The sequence below is a fragment of the Cornus florida genome, unplaced genomic scaffold, assembly GCF_030987335.1.
Source record: "Cornus florida cultivar Cherokee Brave unplaced genomic scaffold, ASM3098733v1 CherokeeBrave_3.0.0_Hap2_Chr04, whole genome shotgun sequence".
Taxonomy (NCBI): Eukaryota; Viridiplantae; Streptophyta; class Magnoliopsida; order Cornales; family Cornaceae; genus Cornus; species Cornus florida.
Window position 1 is genome coordinate 56764944 of NW_026775574.1, and position 17653 is coordinate 56782596.

Consider the following 17653-nt stretch of genomic DNA (forward strand, 5'->3'; position numbering starts at 1 on the left):
AAATATTAAATCAGAAATAATAGTTTAACTAAAATATTAAGTCAAATTACAATACTGGAATGGAAATTACAATGAAAATTAACTTACAAAATTACTGATAGATATCGGCTGTGTACAATATATTGGTGCTGTATTGCTGTCCGAAATGATAGAAAATAATACAAATAAATATTACAATGGAAAATTTCTTGAAGCCTGAATTCTCTCTCTGGAGCCTGATTCACCAATGGAATGGCATCGGAATTTATATCCATGCTTCTGAAATGTTGAAGAACTATTGGAGACATCTCTCCGGAATCTGCGGCGTAACTTTTAGCTTTAAAAGATGCTTCTGACTTTCCTGACTGAGATGTTTTTGCTTTTAACTGTAGATGAATAGTGTTCATTGTTCGTGTCGTTTTATGCCGACAGCGACGGCACTGTAGATGAATAGTGTTTTTGTCGGGGGACTGTAGAAATAGTGATTCTGACCAAATAGTGATTTTGACTTGGATTTTGTACTTTGACTTTGATCATGCAAATGGATCTTGGTTATCCTGATACAAAGAATCATTATACGAATTCCTTGGGTGACTTGATTCAGCAGCTGAGGATGCATCATCAGCCTCTTCATCATCCTGAGAGAGGTCTTGGATGCGGTCTAAAATTGATGCTGCCATTTCTTTGAGTTAAGCAATTTTTGACTTAGGAGGTCTTCTAGATCGAGTTGTGTTCTCAGAAGAGGCCTGTTATGGATTACTTTGCTTGAAATTTTGTGTTGCAGTGACTGGAGTAACATGTTTGGGAATATGTTTTGGAAATTCATCTTCAACATAACCCATGATCCTATCAATTTTGAAAGTGTCCCACCATTTGACGTAATGGCGTCGAATGGCTGTATTATTTTGGATATCATATTGCCATTTGAATATTCAGGGGACCTTATATTTGCAAAAGAATAGGAGGAGAATTGGAAACTGGGAATTGTGTTTGTTAACTTTGTAAATAGTAAGAAAATATTTTACTTGGTCTGCCAAGGTGAGAGGCAAGATTTCTGGAATGGCGCCATGTTGTGACCACCATTTGAGAAACCAGGTTGAGATTTGACTTTTGAACTTGTTATCAAAATTGATAAACCAAGAATGAGTAAATGACTCATTATGTAGTGTTTGTAAACAGCTTATTTCATTCGTTTCAAAATGACTCAATAGATTATCTTAAATGGTAAAAGCATTGCCATACAGTAGGGTTTCGTACTTTAGGCTGTTTCTTCATAAACATTTCCAATTCCTGCTATTGCTTAAATCTCATATTGTTTATTATGGTAGCCCATACCATCCTTTATTCAGATAATCACCTCAAATTAATTAGAAGCAATAACTTTTTATGCCAATAAAGAATAAATTTCAGTAAGAATGCAAAGAAAAACCTATTTTCACATGTACATACTATGAAAATATCTCATCTGAAAAAAAATATAAATAAATAAATAAAAATAAATAAAAAATTGAAAAAAAAAAATGATATACAGATCTGTGTAAACATACTCATTTATATATCATACCCGAATTCGTGCAGTCCGGTCCTGTCCTGACTCGAGCAATTGAGCCACTTCCTTCTTAAGCTGCTTCAATTGTATTTCCTTCTTGTTCTTCAATAGCTTTATTTGGGCCGACGCAAGCTTTAATGATGTCTTGCTGCATAGATCATCAATTTCAAAAGAAAAAAGAAATTCTCATCCATAAAAGTTTCATTCACATAATCAAACACTCCAATCAACCAAATCCATATACAAACACACACATAATATGTATATATGAGAATTTTTTTTATTTTTTATTTTTTTTGACTGACTGAGATTAGTAACCATTTGGCGGGTTTGAAGCTCCTATGTGGCATTATGGGCTCCAAAATTGATGCAGAAAATCTGCTGTTTTTGTTTGTTGATGGGGAGAGATAAATTTCTGAGCAATCAATCAAATTATTCAATTTAGGGAACTTTGAAATGATGGAACGGAAGAATCAAAAAGAAGATAGAAACGATTTGATTAAAGTTTTGGGAGGTTCTGATTCGTTAACCGAAGACCTCTCTTTTCCGTATTTATATATAAATAAATTAAAAGGAAAAGGAAAGGAAAAATCAAGAACTTGTGATAGAAAGAACCAGGAAATGACAGGACTGACTTTTTCTTTTTAACCAAATTACAACCAACAATATCTTGTTCAATTAAAAATAAAATCAAATAAATATATAAGGGCCATTGCAAATTGCAGTGAGATAAATATTGACATTATTGTAGTAAAACAAAATAAAATATATACGGAGTAGTAACTATTGTTCGGCTTTAAATTTAGTAAGCACCTGCAGCAAATTTATGGATTCCAGATCCGCAGTATTACCCGAGTGGTAAACGGCTCGCATAGTTATATGATAATGAGTTTTGGTTCAGTAACTGTAGCATATTGAGAGCAGTTGTTTTTTAATTTTTACAGGATCTAGAGATCATATAAAATGCATTTGATAATGTATGGTTGTAGAACCGATCCCATCATATGGGATGGGATAAAGGCAAATATGACAACAATGAATGTATGGCTGTAGAAGTGTTTAAAACTTATAAAGTAAATTCATAATTCACAAAAAAGATAGTTGGAGTCTTGGTGGTTGCCATGCTTATTCTAGCTTTTGTCGCACGGGTTTCAATTCTGGCAACTACAAAGTGCTTATACTTTTACAGAAAAGGGGATAAACTTAGCATTCCCCCTAGAATTGGCAATGGTCTGCTTTCACGAATTCGAATCCTGTGAAATATTTTCTAGGCCTCTTTTCCGACACCACCTCCTCCCCCCTCCTTGTAAGAAAAAAAGAAAACTACTCTCTTCCCAAATTTAACAGATCACAAGGAGCCATATGTTTCCAATTAGGATATTTTTTGGACCTTTAAGCTGTTCAGTTGCCTATATTTTGTTCTAGCAATAATTGAAGTTCTCATGGCATCCAATTTTTATCTATACACCTTAGAAGCTTGCTATGATTCTCATTTTTTTCCTATTTCTAATTTAGGGTAAACTACGCTGACCACCCTTGAGGTTTGGGATAATATCACATGACTTGACGTTTGCAAATGTGTTTGAGAATTTTGACCCTTTTACCATAAGAAAGACTATATCCGTCGGACAGATTTTCAAAGGATGAAACAATCATCTGAAATACTTCTACCATTTGATCATCAATATAGGGAAATTCTGGTGCTGTAATCCTTGTTAACTCACTAAGGCATGAAGCTAACATCACAATTTGAATGCTTTAAAAATTCTTTAGCAATTAAAGCCTTCATTATTGGAGAGAGTGCAGCTTGCATTGGAGCACATGTGTCCTGGTGTATTTTGCAAAGCAAGTGATGAGTTTTGTTAAGCAACCAAAGGAACTCATTGATTGAGGATGGAGGTTGAAAAAAAACCTATTTCCAATTTTCAAAAGTTGTTGTTCCAAATTTATTTTCAATGTTGTTTTTTTTTTCCCTTTCATTTTCACACCAATTAATTCGATTTTCGTGTGATGGGAAGCTTGGTTTGGACTCAACAATCTTAACCTTGCTTGGCTTAGAACAAAGCCATTGGGGACATAAAACAGTGTTCTCCTCTGACATTGCTAAGAAGATGTATCAGCTAGGTTGTTGATGGTCATGGTGGAATGGTATGACATAAGAATGGGTGAGGATAATGTTGACATAGAACTCTAATTGAATTAAGTAAACTAAATTAAAAACTCAAACAATGCACAACTAAGAATTCTGAATGCTATGAAATCTATTAAGCCAAAATTCATGCACTGATTTTAAGTGTTTAGGTGTAAAATAAGGTGGAAACAATGAAAAAAAATTATTAGTATTATTATTATTATTATTTTTAAACCTTTGGCAAGAAAGGCATTCAAAGGAAAATAATAGTAAAAGAAATACAGTAAATAATTTGGTTCAAGAATCAAATGGGTTCAATTAGGACCTTTTGCAATTTCTAAACTAATCAAATAGATAAAAGTACTACAACAATTTTAATTGAAGTATATGTACCTTTTTGAAGTCCAATGTAGAATTGAATGCTCCCCTCCCAGGTGTAGAAGACTACCCCAAAAGTGGCTGCTTGAACAGTAAACTGGTTCAATTCTAGGCTGGGTCCAAAACTAGGATAACTCTGAACATGTAGCCAAACAGTGCCAATCTGATCCTCTGATATATATATATATATATATATATATACACCCTGGACCTTCTTTCCAAAGGAAGAAGAGAACAAAACTTTAGGCTTGACCCTGTGACCTAGCAATGATAACAACGAACCGCAGAATCGACTGCGGCAACGGCCAGCAATTACTCCAGATATGATTATTCCGGTGATGGCGACGAAAACTAACAATGGCAAGGACAACGCGATGCGATTCCGACGATGGTTTCCGGCGATGATGTTTGTAGCAGATTCCGTCGAGGATTTGTAGCTGCGGTGAAGGTTGAAGACGATGAGAACGAACAAGAAGCTCTTTGACAACGGCGACTGTTTCAGATTCCGGCAACTGTGGCAGATTCTGGCTTTGATGTGCAGAGAATATTCTGGTAAGGAAAGCTGTTGATTATTGGCGTGAGGGGCTGTGGATTGCGCTGGTGGGTTGGGTTCGCTTCAGAAGTCTATGGGTTTGGGTCTATGGTTTTCGGGTCGATGGGTATGGGTTTTGCAATTGGGTCTTGTTGCTAAGGTTTGGGTCTTATGATTGTTGGCTTGGTTACAATGGCCGGGTTGGATCCAATCACTGTTAGGGATTCAATTGGCTCAGGTCTTGTTGTAGAAGGTGGCGCAGCTAGGGTTTGGAGGGTGGTGGCTGACAACAACGATTTGAATAGGTGATGGTTGTTGTTATGGGTGGCAGTAATCAGGGTTTCGGTTGAGATTACAAGGAACAGTGGGTAAATACTATGATGGTTGCGATGGATGATGGCAGCGGCAGTGGTGGCTTGGGTTTTAGGGTTTGTTTGGATTGCAGACGGCAACAACAGCTAGGGTTTTGTCTGGATTGATTGTTGATAAAAAGTACGGGTTTGATTGTTGATAAAAAGTACGGGTTTGATTGTTGTGAACGGTAGAGTGCGAGTTTGATTGTTGTGAAGAGTAGAGAAATCTATGGATCTTTTCCTGATATCAATTGATGCAGCAACGGGTAGGGCGATTCGAAAACATAATTCAAGTAAATAAGAAATAGGTTAAGAAACGTTATGGATGGCATCATTTCTGACTCTCAAAATGTCTTTGTGGGAGGTTGTCACATTTTGAATTCCATTCTTATTACTAGTTGTGACTTCCGTTTGAGTTGTGGGATTCCGAATGTTTTATGCAAGCTAAATATTGAGAAGGCTTATGACCATTTGAGTTGGAGCTTCCTCCTCTACTTATTGGAGAGGATGAAATTTGGTGGGCGTCGGAGGAGATGGATTATTTTTTGTATTTCTAGTGCTCAATTCTCTATCATTATGAATGGAGCCCCGGCGGATCTTTGAGAAGTTTTCGGGTGGGTAGGGATATTGCTAGTCAACTGTAAATCTCCCACTTGATGTTTGTGGATGTTACGTTAGTGCTTTGTGATGCAGATGCGTCCTAACCGAGATAGTATTTACAGTACTTTTTAAGGCACCCTTTCTTGCAATGGCATCCTTTGTTGTGCTTTCCCAACGCTAAAACTTCCCCAACCTCCTACATATATTTCAAAGTCAATTTGCATGTCAACAGCAGCCCAATACAAATGCAATGTTTAGAATATACCAACAATACATAATTATATTTAAAACGAGAAGTACTATCTAATTTGGTTCCATTCATCCAGGACTTTTCCTTCAATTTCACATTTATACTCTCCAAAGACCAATCGCATATGAGATATTCAGACAAAAGTAGCAAATAATAAAATTACCATCTTTCGGAAAAGCAATATCATGCCTCCCACATAATGATTTTTGAAGAACTACAAAAATGCATATGATTTGACACAATATTTTCTAACCAAAATTATTGGATATTTATTGGGTCTATAATAGCTTAATTATTTTTATGAATTGTGATTCGTAGCATTTTACTTTGTTTATTATTTGCACAATCAAGTTGTTTTATGTAGCCTAATTTCTACCATAGGTTACATTTTTTAAAACGTTAGTATTGCAAAATGAAAATCCTCCTAACGGATTAAAAACCTTGCTTTCTGTGTAACTGGACTACTGTTCTCCATACATATGTTAATAAAGATACATACCCTAATCAACCGAGATGCATGAGGACTGTTACCAATTTTTGGTCGGAATGCATTTGGATTACGTTCTAAAGTAGCTTCAACTGCTTCTCCGGCCACCTCATTTTCAAAATTATTATGACAATTTACACAGTTGCACCCATCACAGTATATTCCAGATGCAAAGCACTCACACTAACTGAGCAACACGTCAACATAACAATCATTATTATTATGCAGTACATAATCCATCAAGAAGCATTTCCAGGAAGATAGAGAAAGAATACATTAGAATTCTTATTTTTAAATATAAGTATGGTTGGAAATATTTGTAAAGATATAATATAAGTTCTCAATCACCTATCATAAATCCTAAAGAGTTACATTATAATTTTCAATGCAACCACTATATAATTGCTCCGTAGGACAAGTGCACAACATCTACATTACATGGCATGGTATATTATATAATGTATAGTAAAAGTATGTTCATATCTAAGATATTTAGTAGAAGGGTTCCAAAAACTTCCCCTAAGGTGGTTGGAATATTCTAGAGGCCTTATCATATTCACTAGTTTGTTTTGATCTCAAAAGTTGATTATGAAAACTATTTCAGCATACTAATAAAGGAAAACATTGTTTTTACTCTTTAATTATATATTACCAAAAGTGTATCTTTTAAGCAGTGTTTACCATTGCATTGTTTTTGCTGTTTTTGCTTCTTCGGAGTACCATCTTTTGCTTCAGCATTTTGCTTTGTTCTTGTTCTTGGAGATTCTGATTTTCTGTAGGAAAAAAAAATAATAATAATAAAGTCAGTCAAAGTGCTCAACTGCGCCAATATATAAAATAGAAAAATCATCAATTCTTATTATTCATATCCAAGAAATAGAAACAGTAGACAAACTCCATAAAAGGGGCTATTTCATGATCCACAAGTTGGTATTAACCCCGGCAGGAGAGTGAATGTGCGTACGCATAATAGAACCTATTAAGTGATTTAACAAAGAGAATTTGAAAAATGTATATTAGTAATGTATTGACATAATTTTGTCAAAACATATTCAAATTATACCAAGTTAAGGTTGGTACTAAAGAATAATAGATAAACAACCAAATATTAAAGAGACAATCAAAACATCTAAACCCTTTGGAATCCAACATTTTGATAACATAACTTCCAAGATCTTCCAAACAAATTTGAAATTGTTCCAACAAACAGAAAAGGTATAGAAACTTTACACCGGGCTTATTGGAGGATGAGGTGTCCGAGATTGCATCGGCATCAACTGTGCAGTGGCGGCTGCATCTGTGCGCTCGTCTGTGGCTGTGTTGGTGGCGGCAGCGGATGAGTCGCGGGATGCTGAGGGTACTCCGGCAGCACAACAGTTGCCGACGAAGCACCACCGAAACCGGTAAAATCCAGCTGCCTCGCGAGCCTCTTACCTGGATAATCCGAGGTCGCCGTCGACAGTGGGGTGCCCGATTGAGCCTTTTCTGTAGGTAAATCCCCTCCTTCGCTTTGCTCCATCAACTTCAAGTTCAAAATCCAAAAAACGCCCAAACAAATTCAAAAAAAAATCCAAGATTCCAATAAATGAACTCAAATTCACTGATTTCTCTCCGAGAATCACAAAATTTTCACAAATACCGGCAAATTCAAAATCATTATCGTCTGAACATACAATTGGAAATCGGAAACGCTATCGTTAAAATAGCTCAGACTTATGCCAAAATCCACAAAAATGTTAAGTCGAAAATTGTAGCAAATTGACCTGAATCAACGAAACTTCGATCCCTACGTATATACCTACATACATATAACTATAAATACACAGAGAGAGTGATGTGATGAGAAAGACTCAGCTAAGATGCACAGAGAAATCGAGGGAAGGGAAACCAGAGAAAGAGCAAGTGGCTTATGTCGCAACTCCCTCCCCAGCTTTTGAATTTGTGAAAATTGGACGGTAAGATTACCGTGATAATGGCATCCTACGGTGTTTATTGAAATATTTAATCTAAAGGACGGAATTCATAGAAGGCTGGAAGCTCATTGTTACACCGTTCGATTAAAAAAATTGTGTATTTTACTGGAACTTGTGTGAATCGAAGCGAGTGGTAGCGTACGAAGAGGAGCTATCTGCTATTATTGATATTAAGATTGAGCCTTGCGACTTTCCATAGCAATCTAGCCAGCATGGCAAATGTATTTCCGAAATAGTGTGTGTCAAGATATGAGTGGACAAATTAATAAACTTTGACGAACTAAAGAGTACCTTATCAGTTTTTGTGTCTTAGGATTCTGCTTCTTTAAAAAAGAAACAACAATTAATGAAGTGGAAATATTGGCGCCAAAGAGTTTACGAAGGTGTTGACTTGTGACGTTATGGGTAAATTCTATTCTTCGATGTGCGGTAGAGATTTATTTATTGTTAACATGACACAATGAATCGACGGACAAGATTTTAAATACACGGATAACTACGAGAACTCAAACTTCTTGTGCTGTATAACTGTGTTGAGCGATTCAAATATTTCGAACTCCTACTCAAAATTTCACATAATATAATTTACGTTTTTTTAGTGCAGAATAACACGATATCTGAGAATATTTTTCAACCATATGAAGTCAAATAGATAAATCTATATTAGAACCGCATGCTCCACAACACACACAGCATAATACATTGAGAAAAGGTTCTGAAAACCTCTGTTCCAGAATAACTAGAATTTATATAGCACCAAAAAAAAAAAAACACACATTCAATAAGCGCCCTACATGCGATTTTTGTTGTTGTCGATAAGTACAAAAGATGAGAAAATTAATGAAGATCTATTTGTTTTAGTTAAAACATAAAAGCCACATAGAATACGACCGGCATGCCGCACCAATATGTGAAAAAACATCACATTATGAAGCAGATGTAAGCAGAAACAAGTATAAAGAGCCACTTTGCTTCAACATTGCATCGCAACATAAACAAGGCCATAATACATGACAAATTAGCCAACCTCCACATTTACAAAAAAATTTAGTTATCAAAGGCAGTAAGGGCCTAATAAGGCCAATGAAAAATACTAAAATTTAAAATGCTTCTGGGTGTTTTAAAATGAACCAGATCAGATACAATGAAGCCATTAGAAAAGAGATACAATGAAGCCATTAAAGAAAGTGGATAGAGCGCCGCTAATAATATACGGTCAATCATACGATTTAAGAAATGCATTAGTTCAAAAGTTTTTATCATTTTTTTTTTTTTTTCATTTTATGTGATGATAGGAACAATTTAACATAATGCATGGCATAATTAAAACAATGAATTGATGCATGAGATTATGAATGTTGTTGGATGAAAATTTTTACAGTGTTCAAAAATTTTGAAACAAAGGATAATTTGCAAAAAAAAAAAATCTTTTTGTATGGATCTATCCTAACCCAAGCCATTCCTTGTTTTACTGAAATTTTGAAATGAAGGGATAATTTCCAAAAATCCTTTTTTGGATGGAAAATCCTACACCAAGGCATTTCTTGTTTAACTCAATTGAAAAAAAAAAAAAAAAAAGGAGTGGTATTTTTATTGTCATTCCATTACAATGGATGTTCCAAAATATTCTCATCAAGCTCCTTTTTTAAAAAATAAAATAAAAAAGGCACATAGAAGCTTAATCTAACAAAACAAATAGTGAACAACTCAAGTAGTAGATCCCACAGTCACATAAAACCTCAACAGGGTGTGACTGATTTTAGGGAATAATAACAGAAGAATGAAAAAAAAAATGACAGGAAAATCCCTTACAGAATGTTTGTCTGTAAGTATCGCATATTACTAATATGCACAATAAGTATACATGCATACGCAAGTAAAAGAACATTATGCCTATATGAAAAAAATATACGAACACTAAGGGCACTCAAACTCTAAAATAACTTTTAAACTGGCACTCTTCAGCACTAAGCTCTGCTAACTCAAGTTTAGTTCATTTCAGTTCTTGATAAAATACATGACAATACCAACGAAACAAAAAATAATAACAAAGACAAAAAAAATAACTTTCTTACAAACACAGAACTAAAAAGCTAAAAACACACCAAACAGGACTGTAACAGGCACCTAAACTTGCTATGCACTCTATAGGAGTTACCATCCAAGACTTGCAAATTGATTATCTCAAAAAAATTGGTTAAATATCAACAACCCCCATGACCTACCATTCCATTAGATGTGTTGTGAATTGACACAGTTAAGACCAAATTCCATTTCACGTAAACCAGTCTTCCAATCTCATGATATAAATCAGAGGATATTACCCAGTATCGTTCTCATTAATCGAGGATCCTGGGAAGTACGGTCTGTGCCAGACCTAATTTTCAGAATCATTAACGCAAACTGGCTGCCAAAAGACCCGATTCTATGTCTCATACAATGCTATGTTTGGTTGGAAGGAAAGATTGAGGAAGGATGGAAAAAGCTTCCCTCATTTGGTTGGATGAAAGGGAATAGATAAAAGATGGAATGAGCTTCCCTCATTTGGTTGGATGAAAGGGAAGAGAGGGAGGAAGCATCCCTCCTAACCTATGTTTTTTTTTTGTCCATCCAAAATTGGGCGGAAGAGTGAAGGGATAGAAAGAAAAACAAAACTGTAGTATATGTGACACAAATTTTAACCTTCAATTATTTACTAAATTACTTTGTTAAACCCTACTAAAATTCTCTTACACATACAGAACAATTGCATTTGTCCTCGTGGTCATATATTGGTAAAAAAATATATATAAAAACTCACATTCTCTTCCTTCCAACCAAAAAAATAATAATGTCACCCCATTTATCATTTCAACTATCCCTTCCATTCAACCAAACAAAAAATGAGGAAGACACATTCCCTTCCCAAAGGATGAGGGATGCATCATCCGTCCCTCCTTCTCTCATTTCCATTCATTTTTCCATCCCTCCAACTAAATGGAGTTAATTGTTCAGATGCTTTGGTACTTAAAGGAAATAAGGGATCATCATTAGGACAATATATTTAGATATATGGAGCAAATTATGACTCTTATATTGGAGGAAAGCAATCATATCTCTGTAGAGCTACTTTGTCCTCTTCTAGCTAATGTTAGAAAGGAAAATCAGACTATTTCACCTGAATCTTACAAGTTAGGAGAAAAAGTTTTGAACAATTATGCTACAATTCTTAAGTCTTGTCTTTCAAAAGCTCTACAATCCATGGCCCTTTTATAGTATTTTTACCAAGCCAATATATTATTTATATATATATTAATAAAATAATATTGGAGAAGGTATGGATGAATTGTCATATTATAAATCTTTGCTTTCTGATTTAAATAAATAAAATCATTCATTAGTAGTTATGGGGTTTTGGATTAAAGGAATTATTCCTTAGATTATGGTTTATTATTTAAATAATTAAATAATTATTTAAAATGAAATTAAGGTTAAAAGGTTTCTCTTTAAAAGAGAAGGAGATTGTGGATTGGTTTAGGTAGGATTATGTTTTAATCATGGTTTAATGGTTTTGAAAATTAATCAACCTATTAATGGAACTGAAGGTTATAATGTATATAATTATTTATACATATGTGTATCTTTATTAAACTTAAAACTTATTAGGTTTGGTATTGATGAGAGATGATCTGCTTATTGGTTTTCAAAGTCCTGGTAGAGAGAGTTTGCTCGTAGGGTTTAACCCGCGATTTTTTTTTCAGGTTATTAGAAGTTCCAAGTCTCAAGGTTGAGGATCCGCAGTTAGGAGACTGTCTTTCGTCTATTCATCTTGTTTACTTTTTTAAGTAGTATTGTTATTTATTGGATAATGGATTTTGGTTAAGGGGTATTTAAGTTACGAAATTCCCGAGTTGTAACTATTGGAGAGTTATTAATGTAAATTATTATTTATTAGTTTTTCTTCAGCGTATTACTTATTCTTAATTTTATTTTGTAATTTGTGCTTGTTTGAAATACTTTAATTGTTTTGATATCCTCTAATTTTGTGCGCGGATTTGATCAACCCGTATTCCGATATTAGGGGGTATCACATGAAGGCCCGTCTTCTAATTTTGAAAAGAATGACATTTGGAGAGCAGGGAAATATCGTGATTGCTTAGTGCAAATTATTCACATTTCTTTCAAAAAAAATAATAAATAACCACCACTGTTGCCTAGATATAGACTCTAGATGCGGGGTGAATAGAGTCTAAGCAAAATAAGGTCAATTTTCGGTTTTAATTAAAGAACAAAGCTTAACTTTCTTGATAAATATTGAAAAAAGTAATCTGAATTTTAAACTTCAAAAGACAATATTTATCAAACAAAATATAAAGTAATAAATGTAAGAGATAGAGATAGAGATTGCAAACATATACTCAGCGATTTTAGCGAGGTTCGGAAATTCCTACTCCTCGGCTCAAGACCCCTCTTGAGACTTCCCAATTCACTATGGCTCCTCCTTGCAGGTGGAGAACAAACCTCTTACAAGAAACTCTTCCTTGCTTCCAAGTGCTAAGAGAAACACCTTCTCTTAGTCTTTTTTAGGCCACACCAGCCCTTACAAGATTTGAACTAGATTAAGGAAGTACAAGGTGATCTCTCTTAGATCTAAAGTACAAGATTCAGCTCACTCTAGAGTATATATGAATAAATTGAAGCTCAATACTCTTTTATGATATGAAGTGTGTATTTGATGATAAAAGGCTTTATGATTACAAGAATGTATTTCTCAATGAATGCAACAACTTTTTATGAAGACTACCAGTCATTATATAAACTTTCAGAACTATCTGATATGTATTCTAACTGTTGGACACGCACTTCGAGAAAAATGGCAGTTCAAATTTTAAATTCTCGCAGGTTCAATCATCCAAAATAAAACACCCTTGAGGTTCAGTTGACTGAATTGGTTAGAGGTTAGCCATTAACCTTGGTTCGGTAGACCGATGAAAAATCCCATTTGTTTCGGTCGACCGAAACTGCTTCCTCCATTGTTTAAAACCATTATGTGTAAATCGGCTCTACTGTTTCATTTGCTTCTTTAGTTTCGGTCGTCTGAAACACAAGTGATGTTCTTTAACATGCTAGGTTCGGTAGACCGAAATATAATGGTCCTGAGTTTCGGTAGACCTATATTACTTATAAACTTCGATCCAAGCTTTTGATAGAATCGGTCGACCGGTTTAGATTATCCTTCCATTTCGGTTCACCGAAATGGAACTTCATTTTCAGGAACATGTTTTAATGATATATTGAACTTGGTCCTATGTTCCTTAGACTTATGAATGAGTTTATATGCATGATTGTGATAGTGTGAGCTTCAAAGTGTTCATACAAACTTTAACAAAGTTTCCTAAGATGCTCACCATTCTAGCTAACCCCATTGATGAGATCTTGATAACTTCTCTTGAATCTTTATTCCTCTTTGTCATATCTTGGTGATGCTTTTTCCTTTGAGCTTTAATATGTAATAACTTGTCTAGATGAATGGTTTTGATCTGTAATTTTGCTCAAGATAAACATTAGTACACATAGAACATCATTAATGAATTATGATCATCAAAATCATTAGATTCAAGGTCAACAATCTCCCCCTTTTTGATGATGACAATTCATTGATGTGTTCGTCAAATGAGAATAAATATAATAATAAAAATGTGAACCATTCTCCCCCTATCAATGTGCATGGTTTTGCAAGCGAGGATATACATATACGAGATTTACAAATCTCCCCCTTTCTTTGTTCATTCAACTAGACATATTTAAGTCATATATTCATATATATATAAATATATATATATAAACATCAAGACAATGTATTTGAAAGCATGCAATTCATAAATACCAAAAACATGTATTTCCATTTGATTTCAAGAATTTCAAAGTACATTCAAAGGATAGCATGGTCAATACATCTACTTCATTTTATTACCCCATTCACAACATCTCAACTATATTTTCAATCACAGCAATTAACATCCTATATTTCATTCTCATTCACAACCTACCTACATTAACATCATTCTCCCCCTTTGTCATGCATAAAAATGGTAGGGGGGAAGGTCATCAAAAGTGAGGAAGTCCCGTAGCTCGAAGATCAACAAGGTCGTACTTGATAACGTCGACTTCGGTTGCTACCTCTTCAACTCGTTCGCGCAAGGCGAGAATGTGGTCCTTATTTTCCTTCTTAATGGCAATTTGCTCCTTTAAAAGAGTAATACTCTCAAGGAGAAGCTCTCGGAGAGACCTTTCTTTGGAAGGAAGGATATTCATAGATTCTTGGTGATCTTCCTCTTCTCTTCCTTCTTCCTCTTCTTGTTCTTCTTCTCTGTCTGCATTTCCACCCACTTCAGCACCTTCAGCTTGGTGCTCTGTCATGACAATGTCTTGGCCCTCATTTGTCGGATCTCCAAACTTAGGGTCATACCAAATGTGGTCTTCAAATTTTTTAAGCCCCATCTAATTCAGCAAGTCTCTGTCTATTCTGTAGAGTTTAGTAAGCTCCTTTTTATCCTCCCCTTCTATTCACACTTTATATTTTTTGAAGATTAGGGTAAGAGGCATGGCATAGAATAGGTGTGTTTTCTCCTTTTTAACACAATCTTACATGTGGTGATAGATTATGAAAGCAAGATCAAATTTCTTTCTGTTTAGGACACACCATATGAGAAAAGCTTCCATAAACTACACATCCGAGCATCTGCCTAATTTTGGAAGGATGGTATGGATGATGATATAATAAATGAGGCATGCTTGAACGGTTAACTGATTTGCTATGATTTTGTTAATGTTTTCAGTGGGGAAATGGCTCATTTGTTGAACTGCTTAAAGAGGATCAAATTCTTCCCCACAGTACCAGTTATAGGATGTGAAGTAGGTGATATTGCCGAGAGGAATTTGAGAATGCGCCGAATGATGGCCATGGTAAAGTGAATGTGAGTGTCTACGACGAAGGAATCATAAGTGTTTTGCCCTAGACTTTTTTCCAGATGAGTGTAAAACAACCTTACAAGCTTAGGGTAATAAGGGACTTTAAGTGATACAAATTCACCTAAGCCTATAGCATCAAACAGTGAGAAAGTTTGTCGAATCAATGGTTCATTTTCAGTATTATCAAAAAAATTTCCTTTTTCAACTATCTTGTGGAGGAATCGAGTTTCATAGACTTCCTTGAACTCGGGTTCACGGAAGAGACGCATATTTGGAGCGGGATATGGGTTGGGAGTTTCAAGATTTGGTGGGTTGGACCCTCCAGCTTCAGTATCATGTGTATGCCTAGTGCGCTTCTCTATATCTCTATTAGTTCTAGAAGGATTCTTCCGGGACGCCATGGGTTCTTTCTAGGAATGAAGGATTCTATGAGATAGATGACAGGATATAATGCAACAAAACCTAACCTAGGAAGATGTCAAATTATTGAATAATATTCAGAAATGAACAATAGATAAGTTTGACCAAGAGTTGATTGAATTAAGTAGGAGGAATGGAACTTACCTTAGAAGCGATGAGAGAGAGTGAGAGTGGTTCGCAGTCGTCCTTAAGAGCGAGAGAGAGAGAGAGTTATGAGATTGAAGAAAAAATGAGATTCGCGGGCCTTTTAAATCGAATTTGGCCCTGTTCGTATTTGGGCCCCCAAAGAATCGGTTGACAGAATGTCTTCATTGGTCGACTGAAATGGCTTTTGAAGGGAAATTAATTTCCTTATTTCGATCGACCGAAATAGAGGAAGCTTTAGTTTCGGTCTACCGAAATATTTAAATCGGTCGACCGAAACATAGTTTTGGTTTGCCGAACTGGAGTTAGAAGCACATCTTTTATTTTTACTTGAAGGATACATTAGTGATCATGAATCTCTCTTTCTATAGCCATTCCGATTTCTCGACGAAGAATGCAAAATCTATCTTTTTGAAGTGGCTTTGTGAGAATGTCAGCCAATTGATTTTCGGTGTTGATGAACATCAATTCAATATCACCTTTAGAAACATAATCTCTTAAGAAATGATATCGAATTTCTATATGCTTTGTTTTAGAATGCTGAATGGGATTTTTTTATATGCAAATGATGTTGGTATTATCACATTTGATAAGGATTTTGTTGAAAAATAAACCAAAATCTTCAAGCTGTTGTTTGATATAGAGAATTTGAGCACAACAGCTACCAACAGCAACATATTCAGCTTCAGCAGTGGATAGTGCGACTAAATTTTGTTTCTTGCATGACCAAGATACAAGGGACTGACCTATAAGGTGACAAGCGCCGCTTGTACTTTTTCTATCAACTTTACAACTGGCAAAATCCGCATCCGTAAATCCTACAAGTTCAAATGATGTGTGCCTAGGATACCTCAATCCTAAGTTGATAGTGCCATTTAAGTATTTAAAAATACGCTTGACAGCATTTAAGTGAGATTCTTTAGGACAAGATTAAAATCTAGCACATAGACACACATTAAATATAATGTCTGGCCTACTAGCCATTAAATATAGAAGACTTCCAATCATCCCTCTATATTTCTTAATATCAACATCCTTGCCCTTCTCATCCTTATCATGCTTTAAGGAAGGACTCATGGGAGTTTTAGCATGTTTGGCGTCTTTCGAGCCAAATTTCTTTAACAAATCTTTAGTATACTTTGATTGGGAAATGAAAATGCCATCAAGAGTTTGTTTGATTTGCAACCCTAAGAAGAAGTTGAGTTCGCCCATCATGCTCATTTCAAACTCGTTTTGCATGGAGGTAGCAAATTCTTTACTTAGAGAGTCATTTGTTGATCCAAAAATAATGTCATCAACGTAAATTTGAATGATCAACAAGTTGCCATCAATGATTTTGGTAAAAAGTGTATTATCAATTTTTCCTCTACTAAACCCATTTGGAAGTAGAAACCCACTAAGTCTCTCATACCAAGCTCTAGGAGCTTCTTTCAAACCATAAAAAGCTTTAGTCAATTTAAAAACATGGTTTGGATTTTCATAGCTTTCAAAGCCCGGTGGTTGTTCTACATATACTTCTTCATCTATAAAACCATTTAGGAAGGCGCTCTTTACATCCATTTGAAATAATTTGAAATTTTTGTGAGATGCAAATGCAAGTAACATTCTTATAGCCTCAAGTCTAGCAACAGGAGTAAAAGTCTCTTCATAATCTATACCTTCTTCTTGGTTAACAAGTCTAGCCTTGTTCCTAACAATAGTTCCCGACTTATCCTTTTTGTTTCTAAAGACCCATTTTGTGCCAATGACTGTTTTATTTTGAGGTCTAGGGACAAGATGCCAAACCTTGTTCCTTTTGAATTGAATGAGTTCTTTTTACATTGCCAAAAGCCAAGATTCATCATTTTCAGCCTCATGTATATTTTTAGGTTCGAATTGAGAAACAAATGCCACAAAATTGCATACA

At 35.0% G+C, this 17653-nt stretch overlaps 1 protein-coding gene across 1 annotated transcript; it reads right to left on the minus strand.

The window, feature by feature from the left end:
• On the minus strand, positions 1 to 6474 carry LOC132305001 (uncharacterized). The gene is made up of 4 exons (XM_059802689.1): positions 6398 to 6474; positions 4053 to 4651; positions 1847 to 1943; positions 1 to 1676 (listed from the first exon to the last, which is right to left on the minus strand). Exons 1-4 carry the CDS (start codon positions 6472 to 6474, stop codon positions 1538 to 1540), a joined length of 912 nt encoding a protein of 303 aa, XP_059658672.1. The 3' UTR covers positions 1 to 1537.
• Positions 6475 to 17653: the final 11179 nt, after the last annotated feature.

Bases quoted from the DNA above. Each gene is read 5' to 3' on its own strand.
- LOC132305001 (XM_059802689.1), bottom strand. From the start codon at position 6,474: ATGATTGTTATGTTGACGTGTTGCTCAGTTAGTGTGAGTGCTTTGCAT. The intron at 4,652-6,397 runs GTAAATTGTCAT...AGACTTCTGAAG, and splicing joins ACTGTGATGGGTGCAACTGT to CGAACCCAACCCACCAGCGC. The intron at 1,944-4,052 runs GTACATATACTT...TTGATTGCTCAG, and splicing joins CTACATTGGACTTCAAAAAG to AAATTTATCTCTCCCCATCA.